The sequence below is a fragment of the Strix aluco genome, chromosome 23 (genome assembly GCF_031877795.1).
Source record: "Strix aluco isolate bStrAlu1 chromosome 23, bStrAlu1.hap1, whole genome shotgun sequence".
In the NCBI taxonomy this organism is placed as follows: domain Eukaryota; kingdom Metazoa; phylum Chordata; class Aves; order Strigiformes; family Strigidae; genus Strix; species Strix aluco.
Genome location: NC_133953.1, coordinates 1,747,220 through 1,763,225, shown reverse-complemented (window position 1 = coordinate 1,763,225; position 16,006 = coordinate 1,747,220). Strand labels below are relative to the sequence as shown.

General features: G+C 44.0%; 1 protein-coding gene across 7 annotated transcripts in view; it reads left to right on the top strand.

Moving 5' to 3' along the window:
- NCAM1 (neural cell adhesion molecule 1) overlaps positions 1–16,006 on the top strand; it is a 143,242-nt gene that overhangs the window by 75,230 nt on the left and 52,006 nt on the right. For all 7 annotated transcript variants that reach the window (XM_074849056.1, XM_074849052.1, XM_074849051.1 and 4 more), the window contains exons 2-8: positions 5,370–5,444; positions 6,956–7,174; positions 7,922–8,065; positions 8,916–9,053; positions 9,554–9,671; positions 10,909–11,078; positions 11,948–12,090. In XM_074849056.1, coding sequence (XP_074705157.1) covers positions 5,370–5,444; positions 6,956–7,174; positions 7,922–8,065; positions 8,916–9,053; positions 9,554–9,671; positions 10,909–11,078; positions 11,948–12,090 — 1,007 coding nt within the window. The remainder of the gene's footprint in view (positions 1–5,369; positions 5,445–6,955; positions 7,175–7,921; positions 8,066–8,915; positions 9,054–9,553; positions 9,672–10,908; positions 11,079–11,947; positions 12,091–16,006) is intronic.

Here is a 16,006-nt window from a genome sequence, read left to right as displayed (position 1 = left end):
AATACATGAATATTGGATGAAGATCTCTTCAGAAAGATCTATGGCATATTTTTTAAGTTGCTCATCAATGTAGGAATACCAAAATTACTAGATTTTACTGTAGTGGGGAGATACCAATACAAAAATACTCTGATATTAAGAAGGATTTCTTTGCAGAAGGGGTTGTTGGGCGTTGGAATGGGCTGCCCAGGGCAGGGGGGGAGTCCCCATCCCTGGAGGGGTTGAAGAGTCGGGTTGACCCAGCGCTGAGGGATCTGGTGGAGTTGGGAACGGTCAGGGTGAGGTTCATGGTTGGACTGGAGGAGCTTCAAGGGCTTTTCCAACCAAGATGTTTCTGTGATTCTGTGAAAACATAGTAGCCACAATATCCCTCTTGAGTTATGTTCTCTGAAAATTTAAAGCTCTAGTTCTGCAAGAAGTGAAATGGATTATTGCAGCACACTGTGTGCAAAAGCATCTGGATTATTTGGAAGTCTGAACATTTAAACTCATCAAAAGCTGGGACTATACACTGATCAGAAGGTATAGAGACTTGGATTCCTAAGTGCCAAAACAGATTATATATCAAATTTCTTCAGAATGTGTTGCTGTCCGTGCTTATGTAAATGATCTTGCTGTATGTGTCTGGCAAATATGACTGGGAGCTTTGTTAATGACACCAATGTATTAGTGGCTTCCATAAATACCATGCAGTATTGAGCAGAGGCCTCTGTATTGGAAACTAAAATGTGATTGTTGATGTTGATACAATTTCTGTCAACACTGAGATTGCAGGATATCAATCTATGGTGCCTTCAGTTGTGAATACAAAGAAGGACCTTTGCCTATAGGGGCTGTGGTAGAAAATCGTGGTGATATGGAAGACACTTTAAAGACCAAGTCAGTGCTTCTGACAGAAGCAGTTTGTTGAATGACACCAGCCTTTGGCAGTTTTCCTCGGGTAAGGTAAATCAGGTGTAAAGGACGTGGATTCGTGTGTGTCAGCTTGCTCTCTCTTAGAATAAGCGTTGGAGGGGAGGCCGGTTTGGTTTGGTTTTACAGCTTGTCCTTTGAGGGAAGTAAATGAATGCTAGAGGAGAGGTGAAAGCAGGGAGAGCGTCTTAAAATAGAAATACAGAGGTTGTCCCAACAGTGTGACAGTGATCCAGAGCTATGGACGTGACTGGGATGTGAGCTTGTGGCGTATCATGTGCCACACAGCTCCCTGAGTGCACCTTCTGCATCAGTCCCGTTGCCTCACGTGCAGTAGCTCGCTGAGTTCTGCTGCTTTTCTGCAAACAGTGTGAACAGTATAAAAGATGTGCTTGAGAGGCATCCCTGTCGCTTTGTATGCTGCACAGAAGTAACATGCTTTAAATATGATGAAAGCGTGTGTAACAGTGCCCAGAGATGGCTGGCAGGCGAGCAAGGCAGTAAGGAAGGTGCCGGGTTTAGTACGGAGGCAGCAATCACACCACTTCTCTGCTTGTGTCAGGGGTTTGTGTGATGTCACCTGCTCAAGTCAGCTCTTGAAGCCTGGTTAGCAGAAAGTGTCTGTCAAGGAGAAGATTTCTCAGGTTAGTGTTTTCTTGTAAAAGGGATTAACCAGGCCTTAAGCTGCCAGTGCTGCAGATACAATGCTACATGCTTCAGCAGTCTCCTTCAAGAGAAGTCACACGATACACAGTGTGCATCTGACTGACCTGATCCTCTCACAGGGTACTTCAGCATCTTGTTCCCAGTATTGGATTAAAGAAACTGAAGTGTAGTGTGAAGTAGATCAGTTAATACTGGCTCTCTGGTTCCTACTACTCACAAGGTGACAGTTTCTGCGTCATGGAAACGCACTTTTCAAACCCAGCAATTTACCAGTGTTAGTAACCAGGAGGTTTCTGTTCTGCCTTCTTCATGTCACGGTTGAAGGGACTGTTCTGACAAGCAGGGGGGGACTGCTGGTGAAGGAATTGCTACCCTTCTGCATAACCTTTCCAGAAATTCTATTACTTAAGCCAGTGCTTAGGAGATGCAGTGATAACTTTGCAGCTGGTGGAGCAGAGGGAGTACTGACTGAACGAGGCATAACCACGGATGTCCGTCCTTCTCTCGTTTCTAAGACTCCAAAAAGTTTTGCCTTCCTGTGTCCCAAGGGTGGTTTCTAGGTTTCATTCTCTTGGAAACCTGCCCATTGCTTAAATGCACAGAAGGAGTTGAGCCCTTAGGAAAAAAAGGGGAAAATCCTGAGATCTGGATGTTGTTGCCTGGGCTCAGATCTCTTGCCTGGTCCTTTCAGCTGTATTTAGAGTAAGATGCTTCTTGGTTGTGTGATTTCCTCCTATTCTGTGCGTCTACTGTGGCACAGACGTGCATTAAAAAGATGTAAGGTAGAGCACAGATGCTGAATTCTGGGGTGATGAAAAGTTCAGTGCTTTACACAGAGCCTTTCTTCTCATTTCTAGCTCTAACAGAAAGCACCTGAGAATGGAATGAAAGGCATTAATAAGCCCAGCCTTTGCCACTGCCTGCCCAGCATGCGGCAACTCTCAGAAGTGTAGAGGAGGTCCATTGGTATATTTATATAGTGTAGTGTAGCAAAAAAAAAAAAAGTATGGGAAAAAGCTCCATTAAGATTATTGTTTTCTGCAAGCTAATGGCTGCAGTTTCAAAATAAAACCTATTCATTTTGGCCTCTTGAAATTCATACTTGACCTGAACTTGTTATCCACAGAGCTGCTGCAGCATTAAGCTATAGCTGGAGGAAAGCCAGAATCCAATTGCGTTTTCTGCCTAATGGGTCATAATTTACACTATGAAGAAGGCAGTGGTGTTGCTGGGGGAAAAGGGCATTGGACATGCTTAGGTCTGCATTGTGGAGGGGTGACTGTAAATGAACATGAAAACGGGGAGGTATGCTTTCCTTTCTCACTTGTTTAGTACCAGTGCAATTCAAATCGGAAAGTAAGGAGTCATACTGGACTACACACAACACACAGGCCAGAAATCTGCTTCGCTTTCATCTTGGTTGCTTTGCCATGATTGTTGATTCTCCGCTTACTGTACTAAACCAGGATTGGTTTAGTCAATTAAGCATCTTTGATTTTCAGCTTTTGGTTTCCGGTGACACTTCCAAAATGGTATGTTCCTTCTTTGTCCATGAAATGCTAATCAGTTTCACTTTCATAAATAAATGAGGAAAAAGTACGTGGTTTTTAGTAGTGGGACTCCAAATGTAGGTTCCTAAGCTGTGCTTAGGTATTGAAGTAGGAGACTTGCCCTACGTCTTAGAGAGCTTCTCAGAGAGGTTGGTTATTCTTGAAGCCCAACTTTTAATTTAGATATCTAAGCACAGATTCAGAAACTGAACTTTGGACTTCTGTTGTGAGTGTTGGGCTCTTTTACTTTCTGAATGAAGGTGAGAAGACTTATACAGCAGCAATTATTGGAGCCCCTGAACTTTAACAAAAATTGGACAGTTAACCCAGGAGCTCTGAATGTTCCTTAATAAATTGTTCTCATTTGGGTGAGACTAAGGATTCTTGGTTCTGTAAATTTAATTTCTAAACAGGAGCTATCACTCAAATGCTGAAGACAATATCATAAAAGACAGTTTAATTGATAATTTGAAAACACTATAAAAGTCCCATTATTGAAAAGTGCCTGTCCCTTGCTGATGCCCCCAGTTTCTGGAGTGTTGATACTGGAAACTACTGTAATGTCACTCTAGAGTATTTGCATCACTGCACATTGCTGCAGCTGCTGTCCAAAGACATTAATTGAGTTTGTAATAGTTTGGGCTCAAATCTAGTTCCATTGTAATGCAGAAGGCTAAATGTTTTAGATAGTACTGCAAAGCAGAAATCTGGTCTGGAGAAACTCAGCGGTCTGAGCTGAGACCTTCCCAGGAAGAGCACCCCAGGATATGATTCCAAATGTAAAATTCAAATGTTCGAAAGAGATGTAGAGAAACAACATCAACAAAAATGAGCCTATAGAAGTAAGCTATTTAGTCCTTGCTGCACTGAATCTAATAAACCTTTAGCCTTTTATTATATTTGGCTCTTTGCAGTTGCAGTTCTGTTTGGGATTGATTGATATTAAAGGAGTGTAGTTGAGAGAAAAGAGATAAATAAATAAAACAGGCTGAATGCAGGAGCTAGAAGGGCAACGTATACTTCATTGAAAAGTACAAGGAAGCTGAGAGGGTACCCTCAGACAAGACGTGTGAGTTAAGTAAAGGTGTCCAAAGGGAGATTGAAAACATCTGAGAATCATTTTGATTTCTTCCAACAACAGTATCCTCAAATATTCTCTCTGGAATAATTTTCTAATGTGGATTATTTTTAAATAATTCCTTTGAGGCCGTGCTGGATTCAGTTGTAGGGAGCACAGAAGGTACAGTATCCTTCACTGATTCCAGGCTCCCTCAATTCCAGACAAGCATGTAATAGATGCTTCGCTCAGGTCCGTGGAACGTCTGGTCCATCTCTGCTGCCAAAACACCTTCAGTCTCTTACTTAAAAATAAAATAACATAAAATAAACAAGAAAATAACATCCGAAACCCACTAACATAAAAGCCAAAGCAATGATGATATTCCATGACAAGACAGTGGAAGAGACCAAAGTATTGCTAATATTCTCATCTCTGCAGTAGGAGGGAGCTAGCTGAAATGTTCCTGGATGAACTTGGAAGCAAGTCTCAGCCAGTACTGTGAAGGCAGAAATCACAAACTGTCAGTAGTCCTTGTCAGTATATACTGGAGGAGATTTCCTTCCTAATCCAGGTGTGCTCTGTCTGCCGTAAACATCTCCGATTTGCTGACTGTTTGGACGAGGTTTCTGACTGGAACATCAGAGTAGGAGACCAAGGAAGATCAAGGACCCAAAGTATGCCAGTGACTTCCACTCTGCATTTGGTTGGTAACTGGGCCTTGTATGAATATGGTATCATATAGAGCAACAAGAAGTCTCCAAAGCAAAGATCACTTGTATTTGCTGTCAGGATAGGCCTGTGAGCCAGTTCCAGCTTGAGTTCAGAGGCGTCCTTACAGGCTGCTGGATGTTCTGGTGTGCACACCAAGCGTGCTCCCTAGTACTGCAGTGTGGTAGAGATTTGGACATAAATCGGCCCTTTCTGTATCATTTCATGTGGTTTTATAAAGGGCTGGAAGCAACTCAATGCTAGCAGCTTGTTTTCGGTCCTCGGGTCCGTGGCACTGTGCATTCAGATGAATCCTGATAAAGAGCAAGGCTTATGAAGCCAAGAATGCCCCACCCTATACTCCTCCATTGGATGACTAAAGGAGCCACGGGGATTGGAAGGCTGGCAAAGCTTTTTTCCTGAGGACTGCTCCTATTGTCTAACCATCTTCTATGTGCTCATTTCTTTTCCAGCCTCTCTACAAGTGGACATTGTTCCAAGCCAGGGGGAGATCAGCGTTGGAGAATCTAAGTTCTTCTTATGTCAAGGTGAGTGATGGCTGAGGACCTCACTTGTCTCTATCTGGGTTTGCTGGGAAAGCCAATCAATGTATTAACTCCGAGATAAAAGCTCCAGTGCCAGGTCTAGCTGCAAGAGCTCTTGCTCTTTCTTTCTCGTATGCCCTTATGGTTTGTAAGACTGAGTAGCAAAGGCAACACATGCTGTTTACTGGAAACAGTAAACGCGTTCTCCCTTGAGAGCTAGCAACAGAAAGCAGCTCCAGCAACAGATTTTAAAATGAAAAAAAATGGGTGCTGAAGTGTTGTCTCTAAACTTGAGCAATAGCCACAACAAATGGGACGTTGCATCATTCCGCAGCTCTTTGACCTCTTGAATTGAGAATTAAGCCTGTTGTTTTTCCAAGTTATTTGTCTAATTAACTGCTAGCAGCAGTAATGGGAGTGCTGGGTGACTTGAGAATTGTTACCTCTGCAACTAAGGATTTTAATGCTGCTGAAAACCTGCACTTCTTGTGACACAATTTTCTGTTTGTTCAGGTGCACAATGGCCCTGGGCCGTTCTCCTGCACAATACGGTGCAGTGCTGACACAATTCATGTGCCTCAAAGCGGGTCCTACAATTTTATGGCATTTTCCAAATTAGCATCCTTGTGTCCTCTTCAGAGGTTCTCCTGAAAGCAGCTGGCCTGGTTTCTAACGGGAGGAATTAGTATGTTGGAGCATTGACATGATAGCATCCTGAAGCATGACACAGAGCAAATAGGTGCTATAGTGAGCTCTGGGAGCAAAGTGCCATCAGAGGACCATAATTCCTCAGGAGCATACTGACTGGGACAAGTAACGAGGTTGTCTGATGCAGAAGTGCCTAACTGCAGGGTAAATTGTTAATGTCAGTGCTTTAAAAATGAAAGTATACTCTGAGCAGGTGCTGCTGTGATGATATTTGCATTCAGAAAACTGTGGGATTAATTAAAGTCCCTCCAGTAATAGCAGTTTGTCCCAAATAACAAAGGCACACTGAGGAATGCAGAGATGTGAGCTGCAAGGAGACAGCCTAGAACCACTTAATGACAGTTGTGATTTACGGTGGATACAGTAGAAGGTTTAAGCTGATGAATGCCAGAACTGCTGCTACAGCAATGTCACCGTTTCGGTATGCAAGGTAGCCCAGCCTGCAGGTACAGGTATTTATTGAAAACGTGATGGAGCTGAAGCAAGGAGAGAATTTTATGTCTCAAGCTGATCTGCATAGTGGAGGGACTGGGACGTGGAATCCCAGGATGCATAGAAGGCCATTCTGGACTAAAACGAGTGTACCCCTTTAGATTATAAAACCAACCTAATATCGTTTTTGCAGGCCAGCAGCTGCCCATTCACAGTGCTGTGAGAGAGAATTTTCTTTGCTTGCTTCTCAGGTACCAGAAGCCCTTCCCCTGGGTCAGTGTTCCACATAATGCTACTGGTTGTATTTAATTCCCTCTGTTCAGATTTGTTGGGAACTCATTTCAATTTGCTCTGTTTTCTTTTATTGTCCCCAGTGGCAGGGGAGGCCAAATACAAAGACATTTCCTGGTTTTCCCCTAATGGTGAGAAGCTGACGCCGAACCAACAGCGCATCTCAGTGGTGCGAAATGATGACTTCTCCTCCACCCTCACCATCTACAACGCCAACATTGATGATGCTGGCATCTATAAATGTGTTGTCAGTAGCGTGGAGGAGGGAGACTCCGAGGCCACCGTCAATGTGAAAATTTTCCGTAAGAGAGCGGCTCCGAGGCTATTTTCTGGTCTACCTTGCACATGTATGAGGCAAGATTAGGGAGGCAACTGTTTTACCTTCCTAGAAAAGGCTATTTTGAAAGGGGAAGAAGGAGGGTGAAAAGAAAGGGGATGTTAAGAAGATGCAGCTTTCTCCTTTCTTGGTTTTGAGGGGTAAGTGGGAACTAGGAGCATGGCTTGTCAGGGCATTCCCAGCACGTCTACTGCTTAAATTCTTCTGAAAGACAGGAGAGTAGGGGGTAGAAGGAGAAGATTCTAGTGTATCATAAATGTCTGGGAGGAGTAAGCAGAGAGAGCAGCTTTTGTGGCTGTCAGACATGCTACGAGATAAGACTACTGTTCAGTAAAGAAGATCACACATTCAGAAGGGTTTATAATAAGCCATCAGCATGTTGTCCAGCAAAGCCATGATAGCAGCTCCTCCCTCTCCTGCTGGAAAGCTGAGCAGTTCCAAGTTCGCATTTTCTCTTTGCAGTGTGGACAAATCGGTGAGCTGGGTGGAGTAGTGACTTGGCCCACTGATACGCCTGGGAGGCAGGTGGAAAATGAGGTTCCCGTGTTGCAGTGCATTGAGTCAGGCACACTTTTATTTCCCTTGGGAACAAGAAGATTTCTAGAGACCATGTCTTCTGGGGTGTCTTTGCTTTCCTCAGGCTTCGAGTCAGGAGCACAGCTTGAGGTGTGCCGAGAAAGCTGCAGTGACTTTCTCCTTCCGTTGTTTTCAGAAAAGCTGATGTTCAAGAATGCTCCCACTCCGCAGGAATTCAAGGAAGGGGATGATGCTGTGATTGTGTGTGATGTGGTCAGCTCACTGCCTCCTACCATCATCTGGAAGCACAAAGGCAGGGATGTTATCCTAAAAAAAGATGGTAAGGCACAAGAGGTGTCTTGGTGCTTGTCCATTCAGGGGTCAAATATCCTTCTCCCATCAGGGCTCAAGTCAGGCTTATACAAGGGGTGCAGGAGAACGAAATGGTGGTGGTCACGAGGGAGGAGAGAAGCAGTTTGTACCTAACACTAGGTCTTAGGATGTGAATTCAGTTATTCAAGGTGCTGTGGTTTGGCAGTGGCACGGCAATAATGTTCCCACAGAAAAGGCCATCAGGCTCTGACACTGGAATAGACCAAGGAATGTGAGAAAAAGTTTTCAGATAAAAGAAATGCTATTAGAAAAGTTGTATGTTGTGATACTCTCCAGTCTTCCTAAGGAAGAGGGGCTAAAAGCTGCTGCGGAGAACCTTTCCTTTCTTTCAAAATGCCCCAGAGAGGCATTTTACTGCAGAGGGGACTCCAGAGCCTTGACTCCAGTTGAGCATTCGTGCCTCAGCTGTGTTTCCCACATCTGCTTGTTGCAGGCACAAGGGAACTGTAGTGAGACTTGAACTCTGCCACCCTTGGGCAAGAGGGGCAAGTTTCAGATTGCTTGTTGTCTGATACTAATTAAATGTAAATGTGTTTGTGTATGTATATCTGTTTATCCCTCTGTGTGTACTTATGGTATAAAGCACCAGAGCAGTTTACCTGCTACCCACATCTGGTTTCTTTCTTGGCAATGTCAGATCCAGTTACAGCAGCATCTCCGTTAAATGATGGGAAGGGAAATTTTGTTACACTAACCCTTGTCTCAACCCAGAAAGGGCAAGGAGAGGAGAAGAACCTGTTACCTGCAGTGAGCTTTCCTGAGGATGCCTGGACGAACCTTCCTTTTGTCTTTTCTAGTTCGATTTATAGTCCTGTCCAACAACTACCTGCAGATCCGGGGAATCAAGAAAACAGATGAAGGGACATACCGCTGTGAGGGCCGGATCTTGGCTCGTGGGGAGATCAACTTCAAAGATATTCAGGTCATTGTAAACGGTGAGCAGCTTGGAGTAAGGGCAGTATGGGGGCAGGGTACGTAGCACCTGCGCTCCAGGCTGCTCATGGCAATGTTACTTTAGATTCACACTCGCTGTTTGCCATCAGCTTACTAGTCTTTCTCTGCTGTGTCAAATAAAAATGTCAATGAAATTGACTGTTTACCAGGTGTTTACAGGAAACTGTCACATCAAGAGAAACCTTAAGTGTCTCATGACTTAAGAGTGAGGTATTGATATTGTTGGGACTCGGGTGGTTTTGTCCACAATGCTGATTTTCTGTGCATCTCCCCACCCCCTGCCCTTCCTTCCCTGTGCTGATTGCTTTGGAGAGATCATGCATCAAACCTGTTGACTGAAACCTGCAGGTGATGGCGTAAGGGTTTGGCTTACTGGGGACATGTGTGTATATTGTAGAGATTTACAGTGAGCCTTCCAGGGCCCACTCTTGCTCACATCTTCTGTCCTTTCTAACTTGAATGTGGGTTCCTTCTCTTCTAGTACCTCCTTCTGTGCGCGCCAGGCAGAGCACTATGAACGCTACTGCCAACCTCAGCCAGTCTGTCACCTTAGCATGTGATGCTGATGGCTTTCCTGAGCCAACCGTGACGTGGACAAAGTAAGATGCTGTGTACAATGTCCTGATTTTGTGTGAGCGTGGATTTTTTCGCAAAGGCATGGAAAGCCAGGCTGGAGGGAAGGCAACATTTTAACTGGAATAAGATTAATAAATTTTTCTCACCAGTGAAAGAACAGCCTTATAACGGAATTGCAGCTAGCTTCTGGTTTGGGTTAATCCCAGTAGGCAGCTAAGTACCACACAGCCACCTACTACATGCCTCGCAAGTGGGATGGGGAAGAGAATCAGAAGGGTAAAATCCAAAAACTCTCATGGGTTGAGATAAAGACAGTTTAACAGATAAAGCAAAAGCTGTGCATGCAAGCAAAGCGCAACAAGGAATTCCTTCACTACCTCCCATTGTCAGGCAGGTGTTCAGCCAGGTCAGCTGTCCCAGCTATATCTAACTATATACCTAACTTGTGGTGCACTCCCAGCCTGCTTGCTGGCAGGGCAGTGTGAGAAACAGAAAACCCTTTGACACTGTGTCGTGTTATCAACACTGTTTTGGTCACAAACCCAAAATGTAGCACTATATGAGCTACTATGCAAAAAATTAACTATCCCAGCCAAAACCAGTGCAGCTTCCTGGAAAAACAAGAATAACAGTAAAAATATCAATTTTTTCACTGTCCCGTTGCATCCTTTGTCAAGCTGCAAGTAGAGCAGAAGCTTCACGCTGACCAGACCCATCCCGTGGGTCAGTTTATTATCATCTGTTGCAGTGGTGGGGAAACGCAAAAATGGATGCTGTAACTTGTATTTGTCATGCCAGGAGATCCTCATCTGAAGTCTTTCTCTTCATTTTATTGGGTCTAAATTTCACTGTCAGGCAGTGATATGGACTTCAGGTATGCTGTTCTTGAAATTGTGTAGCCTTTGGTGAAGGTTATGAACACAGTTGTAATGTTGAAAAAGCTGATGACAACTCGGAATGCTGCCTTGATATGCAAGGGCAGAAGCCACCTTCAGTGGTGTTTATAGCTCTTGCTTATAGGCTGTGGTGTGTGTCAGGAGGTGAAAGGTTCAACTTCCAAGAGCCCTAAGGCAGGAGGGATTAGGAATAGATCACAGTGTCAACTTTGTAGCCCACAGGGAAAGGAAAAGGTGGTGGTGTCTCCCAGTCTGAGGAGTTTCAGTGTAGTAATGTCTTTCTAGCATTAACAACAAGCCTAAAACAAATAGCCTTTGACTGCTTCTCCTCCCCAACACAGCCAGTGTGCTTTGTGCCCTGCAGGGATGGAGAGCAAATAGAAGAGGCTGATGATGAAGAGAAATACAGTTTTAACTACGATGGGTCTGAGCTCATCATCAAGAAGGTGGATAAGAGTGACGAAGCAGAATACATCTGCATTGCTGAGAACAAGGCTGGCGAGCAGGATGCCACTATTCATCTCAAAGTCTTTGGTAAACATGCTCTTACTGTCCCCCCTTTCCCATCCAGTTGGCTATTGGTAGCTCTCTAGTGCAAGCTGCAAGTAACTTACTTATCCCAGTTAATGCCTGATGTGTCTTATCCAGAGCTGCTGCTTTCCCAAGTAATGCTGTGCACCTCTGCCACCGTGCTAGGCAAAATAGATGCTCTGTGTGTGTCTGAAACAGATGCCAACTCCATTCCTCTCTGATAAAAGAAATGCACTCCTGTGCAGGGGCGGTGCAAGATTCACATGGTACTTGAAATATTTTCCAGGCCCAGAGGGCTGAATCCTAATCCAACCAAAGCTGCTGTTAAAAGGGCTTTAGCATTCAGTGGGACTTGCTATAACCTGGACAGGGAGGTGAACTGCACCCCACCACTGTGTGAATGACCTCAAGCTTGCAGGAATGAATCAGCAGCTTTCCTAACTCCCAGGAATCTGGGAGTGTTAAGGAATCTCATTCTCTCTGTCCCGTCTCTCTGCCAGCCGCTTGACAAAGCTGTTTATCAAAAGGCTAATTTGGGGCAGAGAAAGTAGGCAGCAAGGTGGAAGACTTAGCTGATAATCCCAGGAACTGATCATTTGTACAGCGTTAAATGGGTTCTACTTCAGATGTACTCTCTTCTAGTCCTGTCTCACAAGCCTCATCTGTAAGCATGGGTAGAAAAGGTCTTCTAGTTCTGCAAGGAGGTACCGTACCTCTCCTCAGATGTCACTCTGCTCCCTTCCCCACATAGCAGTAAACTTGTGCCAATTCAAAAGCCTTTTTTCCCCAGTGTTGCTTGTTTCAAACATTGCTGTTGACAGGCCAGCTTCATTCTGAGCACCGACTGAATGAAGGTTGCTTTTTCTTTTCAGCAAAACCCAAAATCACCTATGTGGAGAATAAAACAGCCATGGAGCTGGAGGATCAGATAACACTGACCTGTGAGGCATCTGGGGACCCAATCCCTTCCATCACTTGGAGAACTTCCACCCGGAACATTAGCAGTGAAGAGAAGGTATAACCTTTCCCCAAACCATGGTCTCATTTGCTGGGATCAGTGCAGCCTGTATCTGTCTGCCTCTGCTGATCTAGAATGCATGATAGCCACATGCAGATGCACGTGGACATCATGGTGATTCTCCTCTCTGTGGTGAGAACACGTGTGGTCCTACACAGAGTATCTGCTAAAGGGTCAGCTCCGCAGCTGAAGTAGTGCCATAGTGTCCTTTCGTACAAAGAGCCTTCTCAGTTCCTAACAGCTGAGGATGTGCTTTCTGCTTCCTGCTGGTATCACTCTGAGTTGAATTAACTTGAAAAGCAGTAGGGCCTGGATCCTTTTCAGAGGAGTTTCCAAAAGGACCTACAGTTGCAGGAAGCTTGTGAAAGGGTTTTTCCCTTCTGTTTGCAAGCTGAGAGGTGGGAATGAGCACCCTGATTGCAGTGTTGTCCATGCTGTCATGATGATGATATGATCTGGGAGAGTGGCAGGTGGAGAGGTTTGGGGTATTATCTCTCAAAGATGCAGTGGACCAAAATGAGCCTGTTAATTCCTTCTTGCCCTTCTGTATTGTATTCTAATACTGCATGTGTCTGAAGCACGGAAGCCTGGCTGCCTTTGTGTTCACCTGTTCCGTTGATCACGTCAACACCATTTTGTTTTTAAAAGGCAAAAATAATTAGCAGTTTTTCTTTTTTAAAAGAGTGCTGTTTTTCTTTATTGGCCACAATTCCCCTTAACTAAACAAGATTAGGATGTGCTGTATTGCTGTAGATATTTCATAATAGTTGCATAAGTTACCAGGAAGCATAGTTTAGAGCCAGAGAAAGCCTAGACAATAGTTAGAGTAAGGAGTTGTTGCTTATTAATGATCTTCTAATAACAGGGTGCTTCAGGGCTCAGCTAACTTGGATGTACCAGGAGTTCTGACTCAATGTGAAGGCAGCAGCTGATAGACTATGAAAGTCTTAAAGCAACAGAGGTACCCACTGTCAGTCATCTGCACAGCTGCCTTTCTGCACTATAGCTTCCTAAATGAGCTTTTTTAATTGCTTCTCTGATGTCATCTCTTCACTGTGATGTTAATATGTAACTTCTTAATCATGGTGCCAAAGTTTTCCAGCCTTAATTCTTTCTTAACATCTTTTGGATTTGAGGGCTAGTGTAAATCCCTGCAACGTTTAGAGAGAGATTTTCACTGTCTTCAAAAGCTGTTGGCTTGGGCTCTCACTGCAGGATGACTGGGGGACCTGTTTTGACAGGATAAGATTATTCATGGTCTTGCCTCTGTCTAGGAGAGCGGTGGAAGGAGCTAAGTGCTCTGGTGTATCTAGCACTAGAGTTTGGATCACAGCCACAGAGAAGAGCTTTGACAGGGATTACATAAAAACTGAAATAACACTAAACCAAGTAGAAGTTGGTAGGAGAGCCTGTTTGCAGAGTCCCATCTGTCCAGCCCAGTTAAACTAACAAGGTCTCAGTGGCAAAACTGCTAACCATTTTTGAGACTCTCATATATCCTGCTTGATGCTGTTAAGTTGATGATCAATATTAAGGAAAATGTCAATACTCTGATAGTTTCTTATATAGATGGGGAGAAATCAAAGGTCTGGGGAACTATGTGTCTCGTGGACTGGTTCAAACCTTCAAGGCAAAGATTTTTTTTTTTTAATTATATACCATGCACTTTCTAGGCAGAATTTTGTGTGTGTTTTGTTTTTTACTTTTTCCCCACTCTCTATCTTGTGCTGTAAGTTTAGGTGAATGGTACAGATGTCCAGAAAATCCTCAGGTCAGAATAACTCTCTTACATGTACAACCAAATGCATATATTCAGTTTACTATCCACTGACTGTCTCTGGGATAGCACAGGGAAATGGTTGGGCTTTGATGTGGGACAAACTATACTGTTTTTAAAATTATCAAGGTTTAGGTACTTGGATGCATCTGTCTTGCTACATGCTGTTCCCTTTTGTAATCATACTTCAGTCCAGATTTTTAAAGGTCTAGAGGTGCCTTAATTCCCATGAACATGTTTCCATGAACACTTGGTATTCTAGAAACACCTACTCAGACCCCCAAACAGCCTCTCTGGCTTAGAGGTTTTTCCCCCCCCCGCAGTCTGTCCAAGAACAGAAACAGTCTGACATATGGACAAAGGGCTGGAGGTGCTACAGCTCAAACACCCAGATTGACAATGTCACAACTGTTTCAATATTCCCACGCTTCCCTGAGAGATCTGTTGATACCCTAGCATGCATAGCGAAAGAGTCTCCTCTCTCTACTGTGCCTACATAACGTGGCACCCCTTGGACAAACAATCTTTTGCTTTGAGGATGGTCTGCAAAGGTAAGTGGTTGTGACTGTGCTCTAGCAAAATCAGATGATTGGCAGCTGTATATCAAGACAGAGGAGCAGACCAAACTTCCAGATACTGGCGCGCTGGAAGCTTGCTCTTACTAGTCAGCTTGCATTCTTCTGCCCTGCAGAGAGTGCAAGTAAAATTAAAAAAAAAAAAAAAAAAAAATTGCTTATATGTGGTTTACTTTGGTTGTGAATGTAGGAACATGCTACTTAGGAGAAACTTTTGCCCTGTCAGTCTGAGGTTCCTGTCCATCACTACTGCAAAACATAGCAAGAACTAACACATCTGGAAGGTCAACAACATCATGATTTGAAGTGTTTTGGCCTTATCTTTCCTCAGGTATTTATTGCTGTGCCATTTTAGGGAAGAGGAATGCTTTCTCTTTGAATAATACCAGGTGTAAAGCTGATCAAGCCAGTGTGCCATATTCCTCATCACCTTCAGTATATTTCATGCCCTTTCAAAGAGACATGTTTCTCTATTGTTCTAGCAGAATACTGACTGTTATTCAGTAAATATAGTTTTGATCTGTTGTGTATTGTGTATAGAAGTTTCACAATTTTAATGCAGGCACGAGTGTGTTTCCTGTCAGATTTTTGGAGGAGTCAATTGCTAACTACTCTCCGCAACTGTTTCATGAAAGTGTGTGTGAGACAGTCCAAGGTTTCTTGCCCAGCAGTTCAGCTCAGCGGGTGAGGAATGGGAGGTGTAACAGGTGATGCTTTTCTGCAGGCCTCTTGTCACCTCGCCAGAGCTGGCAGTAGGGGTATCTGTGGCACAGGATCTCGCTCGGTGCTGCTGTCTGGCTTCCTATCAAGACCTGCATCATGTTACCATTTTCTGTATGGCAAGTCACAAATAAAGTGAAGGTTTTCTCACCGGAACGAAGGAATCAAAGAACAGAGGAAGAGATCAGCTCTGGTATTCTTCCCCCTTTATCCTAATTACAGTTTAACCTGTATAGTGTTATGGGACCTTTTCCACCAAGGCTGTCCCACAAGGTTCCCTGTTCCTAAAGTAGGAAAATGCAGACGTCTGGCTTCTGAATGGATCAGTGTTTGAGAGGCCCCTTTAGCAGGTGACTGCTTGTTGGAATAACAGACGTCTTCTTGCTCACCCCTCAGACGGGTGAATTACATTGCTGCATTGTGCTGCCCTAAAGAACAGTCCAGCACATCCTTCCACTTATTTTTTGGGTTACTGTTACTGAGCAGTAGCCTCTATCAACTCTATGTTGTTGGCAGCTGAAGCAAATAGATAAGTTGTTAAACATTTAGAAAGCTTTAGATGAAAACAACTTGATCAAATTCCAGCCAGGTAAGGAGTGCCCCTGTGCTGGGATGTAAGCGTTGGGTTGCCAGTGTTGCAGCAGCATGCTAGGGCACAATAACCAGAAGATGAGAGGAACTCATTCCCTTGCACAGCTCACACTAGGTCAAATTTAGTGTGAAGTAATTAAAAAATTGTAAAAAAATAAGAAATTGACTGAAATAAAAGCCGAATACTCTGATGATGCAAATGAGCATTGTTGCAATACCATCAGCAAAGTGCTTCTGGATGTGATGCAGC